This window comes from Oncorhynchus mykiss, chromosome 26 (assembly GCF_057628025.1).
Source record: "Oncorhynchus mykiss isolate SJ-2025 chromosome 26, ASM5762802v1, whole genome shotgun sequence".
Lineage (NCBI taxonomy): Eukaryota > Metazoa > Chordata > Actinopteri > Salmoniformes > Salmonidae > Oncorhynchus > Oncorhynchus mykiss.
This window is the reverse complement of record NC_143047.1, coordinates 45,286,971-45,304,658: the sequence shown is the minus strand read 5'-3', so window position 1 is coordinate 45,304,658 and position 17,688 is coordinate 45,286,971. Positions and strand designations below refer to the sequence as shown.

The following is a 17,688-nucleotide window of genomic DNA, read 5'->3' as shown; positions in this document are numbered from 1 at the left end:
AATATAATTTCAAGAAATTCTAGAAAAATGATTCCATTATGTTTTGTATTCAAAATGACAGAAGACTTCCTGTAGGCCTGATATGCAATCATACTGACTGACCCATCTGTTATACAATCATACTGACTGACCCATCTGGCTCTACAAGCATACTGACTGACCCATCTGTCTATACAATCATACTGACTGACCCATCTGTTATACAATCATACTGACTGACCCATCTGGCTCTACAATCATACTGACTGACCCATCTGGCTCTACAATCATACTGACCGACCCATCTGTCTATACAATCATACTGACATACCCATCTGTTTATACAATCATACTGACTGACCCATCTGTCTATATAATTGTACTGACTGACCCATCTGTCTATATAATTGTACTGACTGACCCATGTCTCTCTATCTATATAATTGTACTGACTGACCCATCTGTTATACAATCATACTGACTGATCCATCTGACTACAATCATACTGACTGACCCATCTGTCTATATAATTGTACTGACTGACCCATGTCTCTCTATCTATATAATTTATTAGGGTTCAGTAGAAGATACATATTTAGCTGACACACGCACTGAACCAAGTATCCTGTTTCAGTTCAGATCAGAAAGATTCAAGTAAAGAGAGACGTCTCTTTTTAATTAACTCTCACTTCCCCGTTCTGTCACCAGAACTTTGTATGATGCAAATGACTGCAGGTTTTCTAAGTACAAACACTGCAGCACTCTTCTCTCATTGTCATTCTCAAAATGTTTGTAATAACTTGAAGCCAGAGTTCACAGTTCTGCACAGAGTTACTGGTGGAAACAGGGAGGGACTGACAGTAACTGAACTGGCACGTAAATAACAAACATGTTCATTAAGAAACAGGGTATTTTATAATGTGGTTTGACCATTTCTTTGTGTGCAACTGTTTCTGAGAGTGTTGTTCCAGTTGTAGTGTTCTGTTGTGTGATGGCATAATAGTTTTATCTTGTACGCTGCCAGTATGAAGTCTTTAAATGATCTGAGGCATCTGACCTGTGAGAAACATAACTATTTCTCTTGTAAAAAAATATATTTATGATAGTAACAACTTGGTTGACTTTCTGATACAATGTAACATGTTTTCTGAGTAACTTTAAGGCATTATAATGATACAATTTCTCTCTCTCAGTCTCTCTCTCTCTCTCTCTCTCTCTCTCTCTCTATCTCTCTCTCTCTCTTTCTCTCTATCTCTCTCTCTCTCTCTCTCTCTCTCTCTCTGAATTAATTTCATTTCAAAGGGCTTTGTTGGACTTTATTTGACTAATTATGTGACTTCTGAAGGTAATTGGTTGCATCAGATCTTATTTAGGGGATAAATAGCAACGGGGGTGAATATATATGAACGCACCAGAATCCTGTTTTTTATTTTTTGGAAAATCTTGAAACAAGTTCTTTTTTAAATTTTATTAAACCAATTTGGACTATTTTGTCCATTACATGAAATCAACATTTAAATCTATTTAAATTACAGGTTGTAATGCAACAAAATAGGAAAAACACCAAGGGGGATGAATACTTTTGCAAGACACTGTTTTAATTTTTAATTTTACCTTTATTTAACTAGGGCAAGTCAGTTTAAAACAAATTCTTATTTTCAATGACAGCCTAGGAACAGTGGGTTAACTTCCTTGTTCAGGGGCTGAACGACAGATTTCTACCTTGTCAGCTCGGGGATTCAACCTTTCGGTTACAAGTCCAATGCTCTAACCACTAGGCTACCTACCGCCCCCACTACCTACAGCCCCCACTACCTACAGCCCCCACTACCTACAGCCCCCACTACCTACAGCCCCCACTACCTACAGCCCCCACTACCTACCGCCCCCACTACCTACAGCCCCCACTACCTACAGCCCCCACTACCTACAGCCCCCACTACCTACAGCCCCCACTACCTACAGCCCCCACTACCTACAGCCCCCACTACCTACCGCTCCCACTACCTACAGCCCCCACTACCTACAGCCCCCACTACCTACAGCCCCCACTACCTACAGCCCCCACTACCTACCGCCCCCACTACCTACCGCCCCCACTACCTACCGCCCCCACTACCTACCGCCCCCACTACCTACAGCCCCCACTACCTACAGCCCCCACTACCTACAGCCCCCACTACCTACCGCCCCCACTTATTCCAGGGTTTTTCTTAATTTTTAAAAAACTTTTTTCTACATTGTAGAATAATAGTGAAGACATCAAAACTATGAAATAACACATATGGAATCATGTAGTAACCAAAAAACTGTTAAACAAATCAAAATATATTTTATATTTGAGGTTCTTCAAGGTTGCCACCTTTTCCCTTTGACACTCTTGGCATTCTCTCAACCAACTTCATGATGTAGTCACCTGGAATGCATTTTAATTAACAGGTGTGCCTTGAGTTAATTTGTGGAATTTCTTTCCTTTTAAATGTGTTTGAGCCAATCAGTTAGTGTTGTGACAAGGTAGGGGTGGTATACAGAAGATAGCCCTATTTGATAAAAGACCAAGTCCATATTATGGCAAGAACAGCTCAAATAATCAGAGAAACAGTCCTTCATTACTCTAAGACATTTTTCCGTAAAGAACTTTCTTCAAGTGCAATTGCAAAAACCATCAAGCGCTATGATGAAACTGGCTCTCATGAGGACCGCCACAGAAATGGAAGACCCAGAGTTACCTCTGCTGCAGAGGATAAGTTCATTAGAGTTACCAGCCTCAAAAATTGCAGCCCAAATGAATGCTTCAGAGTTCAAGTAACAGACGCATCTCAACATCAACTGTTCAGAGGAGACTGCGTGAATCAGGCCTTCATGGTCGAATTGCTGCAAAGAAACCACTACTAAAGGACACCAATAGGAAGAAGAGTCCAAATTTGAGATTTTTGATTCCAACTGCTGTGTTTTTGTGACGCAGTGTAGGTGAATGGAGGATGTCCGCATGTGTGGTTCCCATTGTGAAGCATGGAGGAAGAGGTGTGTTGATGTGGGGGGTGCTTTGCTGGTGACACTGATTTATTTAGAATTAAAGGCACACTTAACTAGCAAGGCTACCACAGCATTCTGCAGCGATACGCCATTCCATGTTGTTTGGGCTTAGTGGGACTATCATTTGTTTTTCAACAGGACAATGACCCTACACACCACCAGGCTGTGTAAGGGCTATTTGACCAAGGAGAGTAATGGAGTGCTGCATCAGATGATCTGGCCTCCAAAATCACCCGACCTCAACCCAATTGAGATGGTTTGGGTTGAGTTTGACCGCAGAGTGAAGGAAAAGCAGCCAACAAGTGCTCCGCATATGTGGGAACTCCTTCAAGACTGTTGGAAAAGCATTCCAGGTGAAGCTGGTTGAGAGAATGCCAAGTGTGTGCAAAGCTGTCAAGGTGAAGGGTGGCTACTTTGAAGAATATCCGATTATAAAATATATTTTGATTTGTTAAATTTTTTTTAAACTACATGATTCCACATGTATTATTTCATAGTTTCTTCACTATTCTACAATGTAAAAATAAAGAGAAACCCTTGCTTGAGTAGGTGTGTCAACTTTTGACTTGTATTGTATGCATTTGAAAATGAATGGAGCGAATTTGGAGCTGCTGGTTTCTTTTATGTGCTGAGCGATTTTTAGGACGTTGAGCACCAGAGCGCTGCACCAAGACCACTCAACTCTAGTCTCACTCTTTCACCCCATCTTTCTACGTTCCTCCGTCTTTGTCTTTCGCTGTCTCTCTCCATCCCTGTCCATGGACTCAATGCTAGGCAGTGAAGGGCACTCATTCTGTGTCCAGTATGCAATTATTTATGCAAATGTACTTATGTGATGTTGTGTAAATAGTTAGAAGCAGTTCAAACCCTTAAAGGGATGGTTCCAGATTTTTGCCAATTAAAGGGATACTTTGGGATTTTGTCAGAGGCCATTTATGTACTTCTCCATAGTCAGTTGAATTTGTAGATACTATTTTTACGTTTCTGTGTCCAGTATGAAGGAAGTTAGAGGTAGTTTCACGAGCCAATGCTAATTAGCGTTAGCACAATGACTGCAAGTCTATGGGTATCTGCTAGCATGCCTGCAGTAGATAAAGGACATTAATGCAAAAATCCAGAAGTATCCCTTTAAGCCTTTTTCATCTGACTGTAACATAACTTTATTGTAGAAATCTCTCACCATCCCTTTAAACTGACCTGTACTGATGAAGAGTGAATCTCTCACCATCCCTTTAAACTGACCTGTACTGATGAAGAGTGAATCTCTCACTGTCCCTTTAAACTTTGATCTGTACTGATGAAGAGTGAATCTCTCACTGTCCCTTTAAACTTTGATCTGTACTGATGAAGAGTGAATCTCTCACCATCCCTTTAAACTTTGATATGTACTGATGAAGAGTGAATCTCTCACCATCCCTTTAAACTTTGATCTGTACTGATGAAGAGTGAATCTCTCACAATCCCTTTAAACTTTGATCTGTACTGATGAAGAGTGAATCTCTCACCATCCCTTTAAACTTTGATCTGTACTGATGAAGAGTGAATTGGAAAGAGATGGTCTCCAGACTACCATGTTCTGTGTCCCTCAGATCCAGTGCTGAATGAACAGACCATCTCCAACACAGACACCAAGGCAATAAGTGGATCCAATGCAACATGATGGACAGAGAGGAGGTAACATACAGACACACAAGAGTTCTCCCCAAAGAATGTTTGAGCGGCGCCACCTGGTGGACTGGCAGCGGCATTATGTAAAATACAATACTTCAATATTTATTTATCTGTCGTGAAGAAGGCACCACAACGCCTCCACATGTCGACTCCAATGCTTCCCACAGTTGTGTCAAGTTGGCTGGATGTCCTTTGGTGTAGTGGACCATTCATAATACACACAGGAAACTGTTGAGCATGGCAAATCCAGCAGAGTGGCAGTTCTTGACGCACTCTAACCGGTGCGCTTGGCACCCTCCATCATACCCCCTTTAGAGGCACTAAAACCGAATGTTAAAATTAATATCAGAGAATTCTTCAGAAGCCGTCATTTATTAATAAAACGACAGAACGGTTGAAAGTATCTTAGAAAAATACAATATCTGTGTTAGTAGAATAGACCTAGTTACAACCCACTAATATCTATATCAGTAGAATAGACCTAGTTACAACCCATTAATATCTATATCAGTAGAATAGACCTAGTTACAACCCATCAATATCTATATCAGTAGAATAGACCTAGTTACAACCCATCAATATCTATATCAGTAGAATAGACCTAGTTACAACCCATCAATATCTATATCAGTAGAATAGACCTAGTTACAACCCATTAATATCTATATCAGTATAGTAGAATAGACCTAGTTACAACCCATCAATATCTATATCAGTATAGTAGAATAGACCTAGTTACAACACATTAATATCTATATCAGTATAGTAGAATAGACCTAGAATATCTAGATTCAAAAAAAGAATATCTGGAAATTCATTAATTGAATAACATGAACCACTCTTTCACAGGATATATCAAATTTGTTTACAGTTATTGAAAAATAAACAATTAGTTTATCCTAGACCTAGTACATTACATTGAACCTCCTCTATACCAGTCTCAGATAGGGTATTAACCTAGTACATTACATTGAACCTCCTCTATACCAGTCTCAGATAGGGTATTAACCTAGTACATTACATTGAACCTCCTCTATACCAGTCTCAGATAGGATATTCACCTAGTACATTACATTGAACCTCCTCTATACCAGTCTCAGATAGGATATTAACCTAGTACATTACATTGAACCTCCTCTATACCAATCTCAGATAGGATATTAACCTAGTACATTACATTGAACCTCCTCTATACCAATCTCAGATAGGATATTAACCTAGTACATTACATTGAACCTCCTCTATACCAATCTCAGATAGGATATTAACCTAGTACGTTACATTGAACCTCCTCTATACCAATCTCAGATAGGGTATAGACATGCATGACAAGGTTTGTGTCACTAATGGCAACCTATTCCCTTTAAAGTGCACCAACAAGGGGTTGGGGTGTTAGGGGGTGATGGTAGTTGATGACATCACTGTGGTCTGCTCTCAATCTTGGTCACATGACTCTGGACCCAGGCTTCAGAAGGGTCAACACAAAATGTCTTCCCTTTCTCTGTGGTGAAACTGCAACAGATACACAACACATTGTCTCTCAGAACATCCAGTCTGTAATATGAATGCTCCATCTTGTCTTGTACAGTGTAGCCTGGATGTAGCCTGGTTCCAGGTGTGTTTGTGCTATCATACCAACTCCTTGTCACTCCTGGTCCTGTTTGGCATGACAAGGAGTTGACGTAAAGTCACAAACAGATCTGGGACCAGGCTAGCCCAGATGTTTACAGTTTACAGTAGACTATGCTTACTTACATCAGTGCTTTGCGAGGGCAGCTACTGGAGGTTGTTCTGAGAGAAACCACTTGTTGAAGAGGGATCCTCGGGCTGAACTTTAGACAGCAGTCAGTTGACGTTTCCAACTTAATGACATCTGTAAACAAATTATCATAAACCACAGTTAACATGAAGAGCTCCAGTGTATTACACAACATGGGTAGTCATCCACTCCCCAACACACACACACACACACACACACACACACACACACACACACACACACACACACATGGTTGAGATGCTGAAGATTGTATTGTCTGAGATGTTCTCTGATGTTCTGGTCTTCTATGTCTGAGTTCTGTTCTCTCATTATATATAAACAGCTATTACATAACAACTCAACCATGAAAAGCCCTTCCCTCAATTTCTGTTCCTCTTCTCTGGTCAAAAGTGGACTCACTTCTTCATTGCTGACAATAACAACTTGTGTAGAATTGCTTGCTCAGCATTCATATGTACATTATGCATTGGTTCTGACAATCTTGCAAGATATCAAAATAGTTTGTTGGTAAATGTTCAGAGTTTTAGACCTGTTAGGTGGTTGGTTAATGTTCAGAGTTATAGACCTTTTAGGTTGTGGGCTAAAAATCACAGCTTTTGGTCCGTTAGGTGTCAGATGAAGGCCCATTATGTAAAATAACATTCTTAAATATTTCTGAGTAGATTGCAGGAAATGTCAGTTACAGGTGTTGAAAACACCTGCTCAGCTGCACCACCTTGATAAATAATCCTGGGGAGAACCCTGACATGTACACATTCTCACACCTGTCCACACACACATACCTGCACTCACACAGAAACACCCAGATTGTAACAAGCCCAGACTTCCATTCTTTTGATCGTGTCTCTATTCCTTCTTGCCGTCCAGGAAAACCTTTGTTACCTCAACTTGTGACCCTTTCGTGGCAGAAACGATTTGCCTCCAAGTCTACAGCCATACTGGGGCAAGAAGTCAACTTGCAACACACACAACACTCTTGGATAAAACCTAAATCTTTCACAACGTGGGTTCTAGCGTTGCTTGGCCCCAGTCACACACAACGTATCGGATCCAAGCTATGAGGTGTGATATTGCCTCCTAGAACTGCCCCCCCGAAATCCCTGCCCGCTCCCCACCCCACCCAGCTCAACTCCCCTCTGTTTTCAAATAAGCTGATGTCAGATGTGATACAGAGACTGACTCCAGGTCAGTTTGGCACTGGTGTTGTGCTGTGAGATGTGTGTTGGTCAGTATGGAGCTGCACTGGCCTGGGGTCAGAGCTATTACAGCACTGAGTGGCATGGAGGCTCTTTTCTGCTATGGATAGAACAAATACCATATTAAAGAGAATAAAACATTTGTATTTAAATGTTTATGTTCATGTTTGTTGTTGATGTATTGATTTCTGATTGGTTGATCTGTAGAAATCTAAATACCTAAATATTAAAATATGAACACTTCTCAGATCAGTGTCTAATACATTCCAAAATGTAAATTACAGAAAGTTATAGACCTCAGTTTCAAAGTGTCGTTTTAATAAATAATCTGTGAATCCCAGATTATTTCCAGAACATAAATTGTTCAACATTCATGCAATACAAATGATAAGAGAGTGATGATTAAAATGCAGTCTACAGAAGTCTAACTTCAGCAGGGCTGCGTTCAGCAGATAGAAATGCTTTGAATAGACCTGACACAATTCCACAACGTAGTGTCCTACTGAACGCAGCCCAGGTGAGTTCTAATCTAAACCTATCCAAGGCACGTCAACAACACCACCTTTCTCCTCTAAAGCTGATCACGCATATGCCTTGTCAAACATAGGAAAGGAGGAATCTGCCGTGATTGGTCAGCTTTGGCTGCCTGACGGTATGTATTAAGGTTGCCATGGTAGCATATTATCTCAGCGGCCTGTCCCTTTACATAAGGGTGTGTTCCTCTGCCCAGACGTTGGGCCAGTTGTGCGCCGCCCTATGGGACTCTCAATCACGGCCGGTTGTGATACAGCCTGGAAGATACATTTCTATCTGGTCTGACTGGTCTGAACCTCCATTGGCACTTGGGAGTTTTAGCTTCTTTAGATTCTTAGTGTTCTTTATCTGTTCTGGAATAGAACTGAGTGCTCCTTGGTGTTCTTTACCTGTGTTCTGGAATATAACTGAGTTTTCCTTGGTGTTATTTACCTGTGTTCTGGAATAGAACTCAGTGCTCCTTGGTGTTCTTTACGTGTGTTCTGGAATAGAACTGAGTGCTCCTTGGTGTTCTTTACGTGTGTTCTGGAATAGAACTGAGTGCTCCTTGATGTTCTTTACCTGTGTTCTGGAATAGAACTGAGTGCTCCTTGGTGTTCTTTACCTGTGTTCTGGAATAGAACTGAGTGCTCCTTGGTGTTCTTTAGCTGTGTTCTGGAGTAGAACTGAGTGCTCCTTGGTGTTCTTTACCTGTGTTCTGGAGTAGAACTGAGTGCTCCTTGGTGTTCTTTACCTGGGTTCTGGAATAGAACTGAGTCCTCCTTGGTGTTCTTTACCTGTGTTCTGGGGTAGAACTGAGTGCTCCTTGGTGTTCTTTAACTGACTTCTGGAGTAGAACTGAGTGCTCCTTGGTGTTCTTTACCTGACTTCTGGAATAGAACTGAGTGCTCCTTAGTGTTCTTTACCTGGGTTCTGGAATAGAACTGAGTGCTCCTTGGTGTTCTTTAACTGACTTCTGGAATAGAACTGAGTGCTCCTTGGTGTTCTTTACCTGGCTTCTGGAATATAACTGAGTGCTCCTTAGTGTTCTTTACCTGGGTTCTGGAATAGAACTGAGTGCTCCTTGGTGTTCTTTAACTGACTTCTGGAGTAGAACTGAGTGCTCCTTGGTGTTCTTTACCTGACTTCTGGAATAGAACTGAGTGCTCCTTAGTGTTCTTTACCTGGGTTCTGGAATAGAACTGAGTGCTCCTTGGTGTTCTTTAACTGACTTCTAGAGTAGAACTGAGTGCTCCTTGGTGTTCTTTACCTGGGTTCTGGAATATAACTGAGTGCTCCTTGGTGTTCTTTACCTGACTTCTGGAATATAACTGAGTGCTCCTTAGTGTTCTTTAACTGACTTCTGGAATATAACTGAGTGCTCCTTAGTGTTCTTTACCTGTGTTCTGGAATAGAACTGAGTGCTCCTTGGTGTTCTTTAACTGACTTCTGGAATAGAACTGAGTGCTCCTTAGTGTTCTTTACCTGTGTTCTGGAATAGAACTGAGTGCTCCTTGGTGTTATTTACCTGTGTTCTGGAATAGAACTCAGTGCTCCTTGGTGTTCTTTACGTGTGTTCTGGAATAGAACTGAGTGCTCCTTGGTGTTCTTTACGTGTGTTCTGGAATAGAACTGAGTGCTCCTTGATGTTCTTTACCTGTGTTCTGGAATAGAACTGAGTGCTCCTTGGTGTTCTTTACCTGTGTTCTGGAATAGAACTGAGTGCTCCTTGGTGTTCTTTAGCTGTGTTCTGGAGTAGAACTGAGTGCTCCTTGGTGTTCTTTACCTGTGTTCTGGAGTAGAACTGAGTGCTCCTTGGTGTTCTTTACCTGGGTTCTGGAATAGAACTGAGTCCTCCTTGGTGTTCTTTACCTGTGTTCTGGGGTAGAACTGAGTGCTCCTTAGTGTTCTTTAACTGACTTCTGGAGTAAAACTGAGTGCTCCTTGGTGTTCTTTACCTGGGTTCTGGAATAGAACTGAGTGCTCCTTAGTGTTCTTTAACTGACTTCTAGAGTAGAACTGAGTGCTCCTTGGTGTTCTTTACCTGGGTTCTGGAATAGAACTGAGTCCTCCTTGGTGTTCTTTACCTGTGTTCTGGAGTAGAACTGAGTGCTCCTTGGTGTTCTTTACCTGGGTTCTGGAGTAGAACTGAGTCCTCCTTGGTGTTCTTTAACTGTGTTCTGGAATAGAACTGAGTGCTCCTTAGTGTTCTTTAACTGACTTCTGGAATAGAACTGAGTGCTCCTTGGTGTTCTTTACCTGACTTCTGGAATAGAACTGAGTGCTCCTTGGTGTTCTTTAACTGACTTCTGGAATATAACTGAGTGCTCCTTAGTGTTCTTTACCTGTGTTCTGGAATAGAACTGAGTGCTCCTTGGTGTTCTTTAACTGACTTCTGGAATAGAACTGAGTGCTCCTTAGTGTTCTTTACCTGTGTTCTGGAATAGAACTGAGTGCTCCTTGGTGTTCTTTAACTGACTTCTGGAATAGAACTGAGTGCTCCTTAGTGTTCTTTACCTGTGTTCTGGAATAGAACTGAGTGCTCCTTGGTGTTCTTTAACTGACTTCTGGAATAGAACTGAGTGCTCCTTAGTGTTCTTTACCTGGGTTCTGGAATATAACTGAGTGCTCCTTAGTGTTCTTTAACTGGGTTCTGGAGTAGAACTGAGTGCTCCTTGGTGTTCTTTAACTGACTTCTGGAATATAACTGAGTGCTCCTTAGTGTTCTTTACCTGACTTCTGGAATATAACTGAGTGCTCCTTAGTGTTCTTTACCTGACTTCTGGAATATAACTGAGTGCTCCTTAGTGTTCTTTAACTGGGTTCTGGAGTAGAACTGAGTGCTCCTTGGTGTTCTTTAACTGACTTCTGGAATATAACTGAGTGCTCCTTAGTGTTCTTTACCTGTGTTCTGGAATATAACTGAGTGCTCCTTAGTGTTCTTTACCTGGGTTCTGGAATAGAACTGAGTGCTCCTTAGTGTTCTTTACCTGGGTTCTGGAATATAACTGAGTGCTCCTTAGTGTTCTTTACCTGTGTTCTGGAATATAACTGAGTGCTCCTTAGTGTTCTTTACCTGTGTTCTGGAATAGAACTGAGTGCTCCTTAGTGTTCTTTACCTGGGTTCTGGAATATAACTGAGTGCTCCTTAGTGTTCTTTACCTGTGTTCTGGAATATAACTGAGTGCTCCTTAGTGTTCTTTAACTGGGTTCTGGAGTAGAACTGAGTGCTCCTTGGTGTTCTTTACCTGGGTTCTGGAATATAACTGAGTGCTCCTTAGTGTTCTTTACCTGTGTTCTGGAATATAACTGAGTGCTCCTTAGTGTTCTTTAACTGGGTTCTGGAATATAACTGAGTGCTCCTTAGTGTTCTTTACCTGTGTTCTGGAATATAACTGAGTGCTCCTTAGTGTTCTTTAACTGGGTTCTGGAATATAACTGAGTGCTCCTTAGTGTTCTTTACCTGGGTTCTGGAATATAACTGAGTGCTCCTTAGTGTTCTTTTTGGCAAAGTTGAACAATGTAAAGTTTAAAATAATGATCTCCACAAAAAGGAGACACACTGAGTGTACAAAACATTAAGAACACCTCTCTAATACTGTTCTTCCTTCAGAACAGCCTCGACATGAACACTAGGTGTCCATAGCATCCCACAGGGATACTGGCCCATGTTGACTCTTATGCTTCCCACAGGGATACTGGTCCATGTTGACTCCTATGTTTCCCACAGGGATACTGGTCCATGTTGACTCCTATGTTTCCCACAGGGATACTGGCCCATGTTGACTCTTATGCTTCCCACAGGGATACTGGCCCATGTTGACTCTTATGCTTCCCACAGGGATACTGGTCCATGTTGACTCCTATGTTTCCCACAGGGATACTGGCCCATGTTGACTCTTATGTTTCCCACAGGGATACTGGCCCATGTTGACTCCTATGTTTCCCACAGGGATACTGGCCCATGTTGACTCTTATGCTTCCCACAGGGATACTGGCCCATGTTGACTCTTATGCTTCCCACAGGGATACTGGCCCATGTTGACTCTTATGCTTCCCACAGGGATACTGGCCCATGTTGACTCTTATGCTTCCCACAGGGATACTGGCCCATGTTGACTCCTATGTTTCCCACAGGGATACTGGCCCATGTTGACTCTTATGCTTCCCACAGGGATACTGGCCCATGTTGACTCTTATGCTTCCCACAGGGATACTGGCCCATGTTGACTCTTATGCTTCCCACAGGGATACTGGTCCATGTTGACTCCAATGTTTCCCACAGGGATACTGGCCCATGTTGACTCTTATGCATCCCACTGGGATACTGGCCCATGTTGACTCTTATGCATCCCACAGGGATACTGGCCCATGTTGACTCCAATGTTTCCCACAGGGATCCTGGCCCATGTTGACTCTTATGCATCCCACAGGGATACTGGCCCATGTTGACTCTTATGCTTCCCACAGGGATACTGGTCCATGTTGACTCCTATGTTTCCCACAGGGATACTGGCCCATGTTGACTCCAATGTTTCCCACAGGGATACTGGCCCATGTTAACTCCTATGTTTCCCACAGGGATACTGGCCCATGTTGACTCTTATGCTTCCCACAGGGATACTGGCCCATGTTGACTCTTATGCTTCCCACAGGGATACTGGCCCATGTTGACTCTTATGCTTCCCACAGGGATACTGGTCCATGTTGACTCCAATGTTTCCCACAGGGATACTGGCCCATGTTGACTCCTATGCATCCCACTGGGATACTGGCCCATGTTGACTCTTATGCTTCCCACAGGGATACTGGCCCATGTTGACTCCAATGCATCCCACAGGGATACTGGTCCATGTTGACTCCTATGTTTCCCACAGGGATACTGGCCCATGTTGACTCTTATGCATCCCACAGGGATACTGGCCCATGTTGACTCCTATGTTTCCCACAGGGATCCTGGCCCATGTTGACTCTTATGCATCCCACAGGGATACTGGCCCATGTTGACTCTTATGCTTCCCACAGGGATACTGGTCCATGTTGACTCCTATGTTTCCCACAGGGATACTGGCCCATGTTGACTCCAATGTTTCCCACAGGGATACTGGCCCATGTTAACTCCTATGTTTCCCACAGGGATACTGGCCCATGTTGACTCTTATACTTCCCACAGGGATACTGGCCCATGTTGACTCCTATGCTTCCCACAGGGATACTGGCCCATGTTGACTCCTATGTTTCCCACAGGGATACTGGCCCATGTTGACTCTTCTGCTTCCCACAGGGATACTGGCCCATGTTGACTCTAATGCTTCCCACAGGGATACTGGCCCATGTTGACTCTTATGTTTCCCACAGGGATACTGGTCCTATGCTTCCCACAGGGATACTGGCCCATGTTGACTCCTATGCTTCCCACAGGGATACTGGCCCATGTTGACTCTTATGCATCCCACAGGGATACTGGCCCATGTTGACTCTTATGCTTCCCACAGGGATACTGGTCCATGTTGACTCCTATGCTTCCCACAGTTGTGTGATGTGGATGGTGGACCATTGTTGATACACACAGGAAACTGTTGAGGATGAAAATCCCAGCAGTGTTGGAGATTATTGTGGAGCGGTTTGAGGAAAACATTGTGTTGAAAGCGTTCCACATGTTGACTCCAATGCTTCCCACAGTTGTGTGAAGTTGTCTGGATGTTCGTTGGACCATTCATGATACACACAGGAAACCTTTGAGCAAGGAAAATCCAACAGCGTGGCAGTCCTTGACAAAGTCAGACCGGTGCCCTTGACACCTACTACCGTACCCCGTTTAAAGGCACTTATATCTAACACTAGAATGAATATCATAGAATTCTTCAGAAGTCTTCATTTATTAAAAAAACAACAGATGACCAACAGTTGACAGTATAGTAGAAAAATACAATATCTACATCAGTTGAATAGACCTAGTTACAACCCATTAATATCTATATCAGTAGAATAGACCTAGTTACAACCCATCAATATCTACATCAGTAGAATAGACCTAGTTACGACCCATTAATATCTATATCAGTAGAATAGACCTAGTTACAACCCATTAATATCTACATCAGTAGAATAGACCTAGTTACAACCCATTAATATCTATATCAGTAGAATAGACCTAGTTACAACACATTAATATCTATATCAGTAGAATAGACCTAGTTACAACCCATTAATATCTATATCAGTAGAATAGACCTAGTTACAACCCATTAATACATTCATTGAATAATAAGAACCACTCTTTCGCAGGATGTTTGAAATCTTCTACAGATTTATAAAAAATAATAAATTAAATAGGTTACTGAATAGTTACATGTCAAATATGTTTACAGTTTTAGAAAAACAAAAATGCAGTACATTACACTGAACATATTTACTGAACATATTTACTATGTTCTATACCAATCTCAGATAGGGTATTAACCTAGTACATTACACTGAACATATTTACTGAACATATTCTATACCAATCTCAGATAGGGTATTAACCTAGTACATTACACTGAACCTCCTCTATACCAATCTCAGATAGGGTATTAACCTAGTACATTACATTGAACCTCCTCTATACCAATCTCAGATAGGGTATTAACCTAGTACATTACACTGAACCTCCTCTATACCAATCTCAGATAGGGTATTAACCTAGTACATTACATTGAACATATTCTATACCAATCTCAGATAGGGTATTAACCTAGTACATTACATTGAACCTCCTCTATACCAATCTCAGATAGGGTATTAACCTAGTACATTACATTGAACCTCCTCTATACCAATCTCAGATAGGGTATTAACCTACTACATTACATTGAACCTCCTCTATACCAATCTCAGATAGGGTATTAACCTAGTACATTACATTGAACCTCCTCTATACCAATCTCAGATAGGGTATTAACCTAGTACATTACATTGAACCTCCTCTATACCAATCTCAGATAGGGTATTAACCTAGTACATTACATTGAACCTCCTCTATACCAATCTCAGATAGGGTATAGACATGCATGACAAGGTTTGCGTCACTAATGGCAACCTATTTCCTTTATAGTGCACCAACAAGGAGTTGGGGTGTTAGGGGGTGATGGTGGTTGATGACATCATCGTCGTCTTGGCAGTAGTCGATCTGCTCTCAATCTTGGTCACATGACTCTGGACCCAGGCTTCAGAAGGGTCAACACAAAATGTCTTCTCTTTCTCTGTGGTGAAACTGCAACAGATACACAACACATTGTCTCTCAGAACATCCAGTCTGTAATATGAATGCTCCATCTTGTCTTGTACAGTGTAGCCTGGATGTAGCCTGGTTCCAAGTGTGTTTGTGCTATCATACCAACTCCTTGTCACTCCTGGTCCTGTTTGGCATGACAAGGAGTTGACGTAAAGTCACAAACAGATCTGGGACCAGGCTAGCCCAGATGTTTACAGTTTAGAGTAGACTATGCTTACTTACATCAGTGCTTTGCGAGGGCAGCTACTGGAGGTTGTTCTGAGAGAAACTACTTGTTGAAGAGGGATCCTCGCGCTGAATTTCATACAGCATTCAGGTGCTATTTCCAACGCGATGACACCTGTAAACAAACCACAGTTAACATAAAGATCTCCAGGTCTCCAACAGCGTATTACACAGCATTGCTACACACACACACACACACACACACAAACACACACCTGCAGATGTCGTATGCAGGGAGCAGAGCAGTCCCAGCAGGAGTAGAGCAGTCAGGGTCTTCATGGTTCAGAGATGGTTGAGATGCTGAAGATTGTATTGTCTGAGATGTTCTCTGATGTTCTGGTCTCTGATGTTCTGGTCTCTGATGTTCTGGTCTCTGATGTTGTGGTCTCTGATGTTCTGGTCTCTGATGTTCTGGTCTCTGATGCTCTGGTCTGGTTCTGTGTCAGAAGTCTAGCTGATGTTGTGGTCTCTGATGTTCTGGTCTCTGATGTTGTGGTCTCTGATGTTGTGGTCTCTGATGTTCTGGTCTCTGATGTTCTGGTCTCTGATATTCTGGTCTCTGATGTTCTGGTCTCTTATGCTCCGGTCTCTGAAGTTCTGGTCTGGTTCTGTGTCAGAAGTCTAGTTGATGCTCTGGTGGTCTGATCTGACCTGTCTTTTATACAGAGAGCTGGTCCTTCAGACCCATTAACAATTGACGGGGGAATCTCCCCTCTATTCCTTCATTCACTCTGAATGTCTTTCTAAGAAACAACATTCTGCCGTTCAGGTTCCTCTTCTTCAATTCTCTGTAACTCTGTTTCCTCCAGGATGTTCAGCAGAGCTGCTATTTTCTGAAATACTCAGAATACATTTACTGGAGATTTGCATGTCAAAGGAAGGATATTAAAGTGGACTATATACTATATGATACATTACATCAAGTACAACAACTGTTCAGATTAAATTAAGTTCTCTACATCACCAACTAGTTTGTAAGTAATTCTTGAAATCAACTATGTGTCTTTCAACTTTTAATTGCAGATTTTAGGATGTGTGTATTTTGATTAAAAACCTGTAGTATACTGTTAACCTTTACATCATAATGAAATTAAATCATAGAATATTTTATAAATTCATCTCAGATTTAGTGGGGTGTGGTTTGTGTCTCCCCTCAGTTTGGAAGGTTGGTGGTTTGATCCCTGGTCGAGTTTATAACAAAAACATTCTACAGTTGCTATATCCATTATTGAACTAATTAATTAATGATATACACACATTGATTCTTGAAGAATATAACTTCTAAATGCTTCTTGAGTTTAGTTGAACTGTCATACCCCATCAGAACCCAGAATATAAGCTTATTTTACTATAATTTAAAACATAGGAAATGTAAACACCCACTGTATATCCTGAGAACATGGTTAAAACTATAATGTTGACATCGTGGATGGTCAGTCCTTCCATCCGTAGCTCTGTCTATGAATTTGGGAGTGGTTACATTTATCCAAACCCATCCCTGGATTCTCACAAAAACAAGGACAGGAAATGTTTTGTTATACTATGGGCAGTTATGGACCGGACAAGACTACTGTACTCTCCCCACACTCACACCAACTTCACTAGACTACAGTAGACTCTGTATCTCTCCCTACACTCACACCAACTTCACTAGACTACTGTAGACTCTGTATCTCTCCCTACACTCACACCAACTTCACTAGACTACTGTAGACTCTGTATCTCTCCCCACACTCACACCAACTTCACTAGACTACAGTAGACTCTGTATCTCTCCCTACACTCACACCAACTTCACTAGACTACAGTAGACTCTGTATCTCTCCCCACACTCACACCAACTTCACTAGACTACAGTAGACTCTGTATCTCTCCCTACACTCACACCAACTTCACTAGACTACAGTAGACTCTGTATCTCTCCCCACACTCACACCAACTTCACTAGACTACTGTACTCTCCCCACACTGACACCAACTTCACTAGACTCCTGTAGACTCTGTATCTCTCC

The 17,688-nt window shown here is 41.9% G+C and overlaps 1 protein-coding gene and 1 long non-coding RNA gene across 4 annotated transcripts; one reads left to right on the top strand and one right to left on the bottom strand.

Moving 5' to 3' along the window:
* Positions 1 to 4,553: 4,553 nt before the first annotated feature.
* On the top strand, positions 4,554 to 7,818 carry LOC118964988 (uncharacterized). The gene is made up of 2 exons (XR_016492381.1): positions 4,554 to 4,689; positions 7,334 to 7,818. It is a non-coding gene; the product is annotated as an uncharacterized LOC118964988 (long non-coding RNA).
* LOC149971493 (C-C motif chemokine 13-like) lies at positions 5,528 to 16,509 on the bottom strand. Of its 3 annotated transcripts, none has more exons than XR_016492376.1 (3): positions 6,695 to 6,766; positions 6,442 to 6,559; positions 5,528 to 6,198 (listed from the first exon to the last, which is right to left on the bottom strand). XR_016492376.1 is itself a non-coding variant. In XM_090223251.1 (3 exons), the coding sequence occupies exons 1-3, from the start codon at positions 15,953 to 15,955 to the stop codon at positions 15,295 to 15,297; spliced, it is 318 nt and encodes a 105-aa protein (XP_090079377.1). In that variant the 5' UTR covers positions 15,956 to 16,509; the 3' UTR covers positions 14,643 to 15,294. The 3 variants fall into 3 exon arrangements, 1 of the variants encoding a protein (XP_090079377.1); XM_090223251.1 differs by lacking the exons at positions 5,528 to 6,198; positions 6,442 to 6,559; positions 6,695 to 6,766 and adding exons at positions 14,643 to 15,430; positions 15,674 to 15,791; positions 15,892 to 16,509; XR_016492377.1 differs by lacking the exons at positions 5,528 to 6,198; positions 6,695 to 6,766 and adding an exon at positions 15,892 to 16,022.
* Positions 16,510 to 17,688: the final 1,179 nt, after the last annotated feature.

Coding starts and splice junctions, on each gene's coding strand:
- LOC149971493 (XM_090223251.1), bottom strand. CDS start 15,955: ATGAAGACCCTGACTGCTCTACTCCTGCTGGGACTGCTCTGCTCCCTG. Junction 15,792..15,891: donor CCTGCATACGACATCTGCAG/GTGTGTGTTTGT, acceptor GTTTGTTTACAG/GTGTCATCGCGTTGGAAATA. Junction 15,431..15,673: donor TGCCCTCGCAAAGCACTGAT/GTAAGTAAGCAT, acceptor TATCTGTTGCAG/TTTCACCACAGAGAAAGAGA.